This window comes from Asparagus officinalis, chromosome 8 (genome assembly GCF_001876935.1).
Source record: "Asparagus officinalis chromosome 8, Aspof.V1, whole genome shotgun sequence".
Taxonomy (NCBI): domain Eukaryota; kingdom Viridiplantae; phylum Streptophyta; class Magnoliopsida; order Asparagales; family Asparagaceae; genus Asparagus; species Asparagus officinalis.
In genome coordinates, this window is record NC_033801.1 from 14,064,862 (window position 1) to 14,074,290 (window position 9,429).

At 39.1% G+C, this 9,429-nt stretch overlaps 1 protein-coding gene across 1 annotated transcript in view; it reads right to left on the bottom strand.

The window, feature by feature from the left end:
• Window positions 6,704-9,429, bottom strand: part of LOC109820894 (BUD13 homolog) — a 17,625-nt gene continuing 14,899 nt past the window's right edge. The window contains exons 10-12 of the mRNA XM_020387088.1: window positions 8,393-8,465; window positions 8,130-8,307; window positions 6,704-7,548 (exon numbers count right to left, since the gene is read on the bottom strand). Coding sequence (XP_020242677.1) covers window positions 7,358-7,548; window positions 8,130-8,307; window positions 8,393-8,465 — 442 coding nt within the window. The 3' untranslated portion in view covers window positions 6,704-7,357. The remainder of the gene's footprint in view (window positions 7,549-8,129; window positions 8,308-8,392; window positions 8,466-9,429) is intronic.

Consider the following 9,429-nt stretch of genomic DNA (forward strand, 5'->3'; position numbering starts at 1 on the left):
TAATTAATAAGTTATCCTAGCAAGTATAAAATACAACAAGATACGTAAGCTAGGATAAGCAATATGAACAAATGAATATATCCTATCAATGAGATATTACAAATATATGAGCAAGGATATATGAACTAACACAAGGGTAAAATAAACAATCTACACAAGTGATAGGGTAATATGATGAGCAATACACAAAGGCGATATAAGATATGAAAACAAGAATAAGAACGCCAATGCAATCACAAACAAAACGATATGTTTACGAGGTTCGGTCCCCACGACCTACGTCCCCGCTCCTCACCTCGAGGAGATCTCCACTATCACAACCGGGTTTTCTACGTTCACCCGAACAACGTTTACACCTCACAATACAATCACTATGTAATCACACCTCACACACTAAGTGTTGGTCCTAGCCCGTGTCCTCCTCCTCAAGTGCTCGGTTACAACCTCTCCCTAGGCACGTCAACCGACGCCACTCCTCTTGGATTCGACCCCGTCTCTCACCACACACTTCTCTCGGTGTACAAGTGTATTACAAGTGAATCCTCACAATAAGCACAATATAAATCAAATGATTTGTTCTCTAAACAAGGTGAGAACTCAATTAAGCACAACTCTAAGTCACTAATCTCACAACCCAAAATTATACTATGAATGAAAATACAATAAGCTCAATAGGTTGTGTGTGATCAAAGAGATAAAACAATATAAACTCAATATAGAAATCTAGCTTATGGAAATTAAGATCAAAACAATAAATAGCTAGAATTGAGTTTAAGGAAAACTTCTCTATAGATCAAGAGTGAGAGAGAGATGAGTTGAATGCCCAAACACCAAAGAATGATCTCCTCTTTGCTCTTGTGAAATTTGCTTCACAAACTAAACTCAAACAAACTCTTAAACTCTTTTAAACAAAACTTAAACCCTTGATTAAAAACTTTCTTAAACTTGTTTTTAAAACTCTCTTGGTTCAATCTGAAAAGACATCAGCAATGGGGTATATATACCCACTCAAAGCTCAGCCAAAAACCCCAAAACGAAATGACCAAAAACCCCAGCAAACAGCTCAGAGAAAGAGCCGTTAAAAAGCAACGGCTATATTGTCGGTCGACTGAAAATTCCGTCGGTCGACCGATGGAAAAATTCGGTCGACCGATGGAAAATTCGGTCGACCGATGGAAAGTTCGGTCGACCGTTATCCAGGTCGAAGACAGGAAATCAAGCAAACACTTATCCGGTCGACCGGTGCGGTCGACCGATGGAGCTTTTCGGTCGACCGGACCGGTCGACCGACCAACTCTCTGGACCATGCTGACGAAAAAACAAACGAGCGGTCGACCGGTGCGGTCGACCGAAAACAGACATTTCAAAACCTGATTTTAAAGCTGACTTTTAAGACTTTGGAAAAATGTTAAAAATAACAAATGAAGTCCAAAAATTATGAAACTTTGGAAAATGTATATAAACATGTAAATGAACATGTTACAAAAAGAATTTTCCAAATTGCATTTCCCATTTGTGAAAAATCATCATTTTGCAAAATAGTTCAAAAACATGAAAACCTGAAAATTGATATTTTGATATTTTGACTTAAACAACATTTTGAAACCTTATGAGATGATTGTATAGACTTGATAAAAGATATAACATGTTGTTATGAAGTCTATAATCTAGAAATACAATATTTTCATAAATTTGCATATTCTATGCAATATATTCAAAACACTAAATATGATTTCATTAAATATAAGCTTGTTAAAGGGAAAATCATATATAGGCATATAAACATGAAACAAAATAGTATTTTCCAATTCTATTCATTTGTTTCATAGTAAAACTTGAAAACTATCAAACCAAAACATATATGTATATATATAACTATATATATACAAAATCCAAAACGTGTATGTGCGTATATGATTGAGCTTAAAGTACTAACACACATAATATAAATTCCTAAACTAAATTACCCAAGCAATCTTGATCTTCAACGAAGCTCTATCTTGGTAATCTTGCGGATGAAGCTTTAACTTGGATCTTGAACTTTGAATAGCAAGGCTTCACCGACATTCCGCCAACCTCCTTTGGATATGATCGTTGAAGCTCTATTCCATCCATCCTCCAACTACGTTGTTTGTCTACAATGAATAGATAATACAAGCACTAGACAAACAACATTAGTAGTAAATTGTTTGTTAATCATCATCAAAACAAGAAGGCCAACAGAACTAACCGGCAACGCGTGTTAGACGCTGACTTATCCCTACTTAGGATTCGGGATAAAATTCCCGGTACGTGTGAAACATGAATTTTGGCGTTATGAATAACAACCTGTCATAATGTCGAATATGTGGGCTTTTGTTCTTTTTACGGTTATGAACTAACCGGCAATGCGTGTTGAGCATTGACTTATCCCTGCTCAGGATCCGGGATAAAATTCCCCACGCGCAAAAGGCGTGGATTTTTGTTGCTACGATACCGAATACGTAGACTCGGTCATTTTTACGGGAATGAACCACTCATCAACGCGTGTTAAGCGCTGACTTATCCCTACTTAGGCTTCGGGATAAAATACCCCAGACTTGAATTTTGGTGTCTTTTTTAATCGGTGAAAGACTAAACCGACAACGTGTGTTAGGCGTTGACTTATCCCTACTTAGGATTCGGGATAAAATTCCCCGCGCGTGTAAGGCACGAATTTTGGGAGTTAAAAAAGTGATGTTTTCTCTTGGGGCAAAGACGAACCCGATACGGGAGAGGAAGAATTTTATATTCTATCTCCCAAAGCTGAAGAGGAAGAATTTTATATTCTATCTCCAGTTGCAAAAGGAAACTCAAAGTGAGATCTCCACTTTAAGAATCCGGGAAGGTGAAACTAAGAGTGGGATCTCCACTCCGAGAATCAAAAAGATTCGGATAAACCTAATTATCGGAAGGTTTGATTACCGAACTAAAGATGGATTTCTCGTTTATCGAGAGTGAATTGTGATTTTGGTCCTTACTGTAGGAAGGATTGACCAAGCGGGAGTTTAAGATGATCCTAACCGTAGTAAGGTTTGATCACTTGGTTTGAAAATGGACCTCTCGTTCATGGAAGGAATCGAGAGGGGATTTTGGTTTTGGTCCTAACTATAAGAAGGTTTGACCAAGTAAGAGTGGGAGTGTGAGATGACCCTAACTTTTATAGGTTTGATCACTCGATTTGTGGAACTCTCGTTCATTGAAGGAATCGATAGGAGATTTTGACTGTGGTCCTAACTGTAGGAAGGTTTGACCAAGTGAACAGTAAGAGTGGGAGTACAAATTACAGCGAGAGTGTTAATTCGTACAAATCACTCAAAGATGGTTCTTAGTGTTAAGTGGTAAATACTTAACACGGAGTAGTTTGACAATTATCAATGATTGGGAGATTAAAATTCCGAGTACTATGTCTGGACTCTAACAACGGGAGTGTTGAGTGTACAGACGTAGTGAGAGTTTAAATGGGAGTTTCGTGAGGGAAGATTGATCAAATGAAGTAATCGAATCTCATCTCAGCAAAAGAGTGTTCGGAAAACACAGTGGTGTTAATCACTTTGTTCATAATGATCGGGTTATCCCTAAGAAAATTACATGTAGGATTCTTCCGGGAACTTCTCGTTACACAAATCATCCACCCCCAGCTTCATTTGCGGAACTGGGTCTGACATTATACTCAGTTACATGACTGGGTTATCCTTAAGAATAATATGTATAAAAATTCTCCAGGAACTTCCCGTCAAGAGTGGGAAACGGTTTAGACTCGTATACCTATTGGAGTATTGAGAAGCAGTTTATACTTGTATACTATTCAGAGTATGAGAATGAGCAGTTTATATTCTTATACTTGTTGGAGTCTCGTCATTCCCATTTGGCTTATCCCAGTGTTATGATGCCGGCTTCAACCAATATTTGGATGCTATTCTTGAAAGCAAAGCAATCCTTAGTAGGATGAAGGATCCTCCTGTGGTACGCACAGTACTTCGGATCTGCAGTATTCTCATCTTCCTCCTGATCTGGGATATGTGGTAGCTTAATCTTATTATTTTTAAGGAGGGACTCGAAAATAGTTTGAACATCTTCGTCATTGAAGGAGTACTCTTTTTGGAGTCTCAAATCCGAAGTCTTTTCCTGTCTTCGGGGTTGTTGTTGTGACGTCTGATTAACGTCGATAACTGCTGCAGGTACATTGCCCTTACCACGGGAGGCGAAGTTCGAGTTCGGAGGATTGGCTGTCGGTTGGCTCCTCTCGGCCTTCTTCATTTGGAGGAAGCGTTCGGCCCGTTCTCCGCGCATCTTCAACTCTTTCCAGGTGTCGGATGGTGCTACTCCCCTAACTTCTAACACGTCCAAGGAGAGGTTGTTGTGACAGGTTTGTAGGATGAAATCCTCCATGATCGGATCTCTGCAATTCATCGCCTTATTTCGGAAGCGCTTGACAAAGTCGTCGACTGTCTCGTCGTCTTCCTGTTTCTCATCGAAGAGTGTTCTGATTGATACCTCGGCGTCATCATCAAAGAAGTGAGCGAGGAACAGATTCTCCAGGTTGTCCCAGTTGTTGATGCTTGCAGACTTGAGACGGTGGTACCAATCGAAGGCGGGCCTACGAAGGGTGTCAACGAATGACCGAACTATCAAGGCTTCATTGTCGGAGATCATACCCAAGTGGGATTTAAAGTAGATCATGTGTTGAGTGGGTGAACCATTCCCGTCAAACGACGTGAAGTTAATCAAGTTGAACTTCGCCGGGTATGCTATTGAATCCCACTCTCTTGGATAGGGACATGGAATGTCGGTCCTTTTCACCTCTCGAGCAGAATCAGAGCGTTGATTTTGCTCTCGAGATCTTTTATTTTCTCATCCTCGCTCGTATCGGGCTTTGGATGATTCTTAAGAGGAACAATGGGACCACCCCCAGTATTGTCGTTTTCGGTGGGATCACCCCCAACATTATTGTTTTTAGTGGGACCACCCCCGACGTTCTAGTCAACGGGAGGGTTATCAGCATTGAGGCGTTCATTCGCATCTGAATCGCTACCTGCTTGATTAGCAGTATTACGACGGCTGGATTCGCCAATTTGATTGGATAAAACTCGGATTTGTTGGTCATGTTCTGCCTTCATCCGCTGCATAGCCATTTCCATTTCAATCTTGAATCAAATTAACATGTGATAAACGTTTTGTAACAGTTAAGAGAATTAAATTTTGAATCGGTAATATTCATGAGATTTAAATCAGAATCAAAACGGAAAATAGTTTTTATGAGAATTAAAATCGGTAATTAAAATAAATTAATTGCGGATTTATGAGTAACGGATGTTTTAAGCCTATAAAAGGACCTAAATCTGAAGAGTTTGATACAGTGTGAAAAACACAACGTATTCTCTCTTCTTCTCTGTCATTCCTCTTCATATTACTGTTGTTATATTTTTGTTGGTTCCCTGAAAGTCACGAAGAATTCACAAAGCCTTCTTAAAGCTCGTGCCGACGATAAGGAGGTCGCCTGACCGATGGTCGTTGTATCTCCGGGAACTTTTGTCGCGTAGCCCTGTACGAGAGGGGGCAATTAGTTTCTTGGGACAGTGCTTGCACGCATCGACCATCAGGCTATATTCTAAACTCAGTTTAATTTTATATCTATTTTGAATCATTATCTAATTCTGTTAAAACTGTATTTTGTGCTAATTATACTCTAAACAGTTTATATTCCCAACAGGCGGTCACGGATCTGAAGGTGGGGCAGATGCCGGCGGAGCTCCGGCGATCTCCCTTCGCGGGCGGCGATCACGGCGAGGAGGCGCTCCCGGAGGCACGAGGCGCAGACGCCGACGCCGAGCTCGTACGGATGCCTTTTACACTTCATTGCTCGTTTCTGGTCTCTTCCGTCATTAGAGGAGAAGAATTTGATTCAAATTCGGACGTAGCTCGTGAAAGAACAATTTAGTAAAATTTATTTCTTTCTTCCCCCATCAGTCGCGTGTCGAGCTGTTTGGGGTTTTTATTTCAGATTTAGACGAGCTGGTACGGGGGAGCAATTTAGCTTAGCCGGATCCACGGACGGGGCGAGAGCCGAGATCGAGAGGACAAGAATGAAAGAACGCTTTTTGCCTTACTTTTCCACGGTCAAAGCGTCTGACTTCGTATAGTTTTCTCGCTCACCACAAATGGATCTCCGCGGAAACCTTCACTTCGACCGGCGGCGGGCCCGGCTTTACGAAAGAACCCTTATACATTTCTAATTTCTTTTTTGTACAGTCTCTTTCCTTATTTAATAGACTAGGAGTGGTATCTTTAATTCCTGGAAGAAGAAAACTGCTGCTGATGTAACAATGTCACACATCTCGGTTACCCGAAATAAATATGCAAACTGGTCCACATTTATTGAATAGTAGATGCAACATTACTTACACATCGACTTGGTGTCGCAACTCTTCAAAATATTTACTATTAATAGTATTATCCTGTGCCGCTCCGGCAATAGGGCAGCTAAAAACTTGGAAAATTTGCAGTGACAATAACTTTTTTTTTTAATATTGGAGAAGTGGCAATAGTTACAAAAGCTGCAATTTTTGAATAAGTCCCGCATAATTAAAAGAGGATCGGGCACCGCCCCCAGCCCTCGTGTGGGTCCACGCCTCATGAAAAAGGTTCGGATATAGTCTCATTATGCATTCTTGGATCCGTACCGAAACAGCAACAATTATAGCTAAAATTGAATTACCATGAAGATATAGAAAACATATAGCCAGACTTACATCTATCAAAGGATCTCAGCCTGGACTTGCAAATTTGACACGACCTTAGGTCCTTACTAAGGATGCATATAAGACATAAACATGTCAACCGACCACCTAAGTAAAACAAGGCATATAGTAGGAGATTTCAACTATCTGCACTACAGTTACAAATATCAATTACTAAGAATCTTAAGCACAAGTCCCAGGTGCAATTGTATGCATTAACCAACGAACTCAAGGGATCTTCAAACCGTGGCGGCTACTATGAGAAAGAAGTTTACCATTCTCTCATACACCTAATACGTTAAAACGATGCTGGTACTGAAGGATGGTACTGAAGGATTCCACTTTAACATAAAAGGAACCTTATTGCTGATCTCAAGACAATCCTTCAGCTATCGCACTTCCCACTTTTGGAAGCTCAGAAGAAAACTGGAAACAACGGATTTCTCATAAGGAATTAGACCAACTCTTGTAATACAGCACATTAAATCCTTAAGCACATGGTAAGATGAGCAAATTCACAGCCTTACTTCAATTCCGTGGTGCAGGGTATGACCCCTTTTATGTCAGAGTCAGAGATAGAGCAAGTTTTTACGTCTGAGTCAGAGATAAGCAAGTTTTAACCCAAAAGCTTTCTGTCCAAAGCACAATTCCTTTCCATCGTACTGAAGGAACATACACCTGACGAAATTTTTTCCTGAAGGCTCACACATGTCAGACACCGACCACAGATAAGCTTCTGTTTCTGTAGCTCGCTTCTCATTCTGCCTCTTGAATAGTTCTTTCTCATATCCTGTGTAAAAAGTCGGGAAAGCAAGATAATTAGCAAAACAGTTGCGAGGTTCATATAAGCTAACAAAGACCATTTAATTGGTCTATCATATTCCTTACAATTCCATATACTCAGTACATTAGACACTAATGCACAATCAACCAGGAGATGCCTCCACCAAGGTTTTAGAGAGAAAAAAACTCAACAGCTAGATTCTTGAAGCTCAAAAGAGCAGTAATCGACAAAAGAAATAGATATACACTGCATAAAAATTGATGGTGTGGAAGAGTTTAGGAAATCATTATCTATGTACAAATAATATCAAACTTGCAGTTATACTGTATTTATATGCACCAAGGAGTAAGATCAATTGAATTCCAAGGTTATCTTAAGCTTAGAGGGAAAATAAGGAAAATGAATTAAGCATGGACAATACCTATGTGACTCAATGCAAATATTATCTTAAGCTCAGAGTGAATTATCGCATAAAAACAACAGCAGTAAACAAAAACAATATGACTCCATGCAAATGCCTATGTTACTGTCTGTAATAACAAAAATATAACCATCCTGACTGATAAAAGAACAGTAGTAAGACTAACCATTACTACAGTCAACTCCATCCCAGTGCCGCCCTGGCCTTATACCATATCGATTTGGAGGAAAATCAATTCCCCGCTTTATCCAACTATGACTAGGAATACTTTGAGGAACTATAAAACCGGATTCTTTCATCTTCTCGTCAGTACCAAGATCTTCCAAGACAAGCTCTGAGTTCTTCTGTTACATCGATTTAAAATAAATACGTTAGCAACTGAAGATGCTAACCAATACAAAGAGTACAAACAGCTTTTTCATAAAATACCTTGACCAAATGCGCCATAGGATCACCCCATCTGATCCTCTCTTTTAACATTTTATCGAGTTCTGGATCATCTCTACAAGCAGGAAACGGAGTCAAAAGTTGATGCTAGAAATTCAACTAATACAAATAACATAACTATTTATCTTGCATAATGCAAAAAGGGAAATAACAATATATATAATATTGATACATAACAATCATTTCTCCCAAGGAAAATAGCAATCTATGTGATGCAAAAAGGGAACATGAAAAGAGTTGGCCAAACAGTACATATTCCAAACAAGCCAAAAAATCCAATATTGCATGTCAGCTTCTGAAGAACAAATTTTGTCGTAAAACGTAATAGAAAGGACTGGATTTCACAACAAATACTCTCTTATCATATTATAAATGTTGAAGTAGAGAATAGCATCATGAGGCACAATACCAACTTCACAGGTTTAAAGATTCTCTGCCACCTTTAGGTGAATCTTCCATTAACAATTCAAAATTCAAATCTTCAGGTTCCAACAAAAGTGCTTTTGTTCCATCTATTATGGAGTGCTACACTATTAAATGGTCATACTTTGTAAAAAATTATGGAACCCAATACTTAAAAAATACCAATAACGGGGTTATAAGTATACAGAACAATAGGAATAGATATTGACAGATCTATTGTTGTTGTCATCATTTAGTAGTAAATAACATAGCTGCAAATATTTTTATACTGGATAGTCCATTCCATTAGGTGTCTAGGGACATGCTGAACCATCTGTTATTCAGAATGATTTGTTATAATTCCTAAATAATGGAGTTACATAGTAATAGTTTTCATATTCTTGGCTGAGCTAAAACTACCTTCACAGGTGGCAATGAACCCTTGATAGCTTAACTACTGAGCATAAGCAGCCCTGTCTTCCAGGCAAGAATCTACAAAGGACATAAATAGGGGTTTGGTTTTTTTCCTTTTTCCTTTTTGGTTTTTGTTTTTTTGGGTTTTATTTATTTTTGGGTTTTTTTTTTTTTTTTTTTTGGGGGGGGGGGGGGGGGGGGGG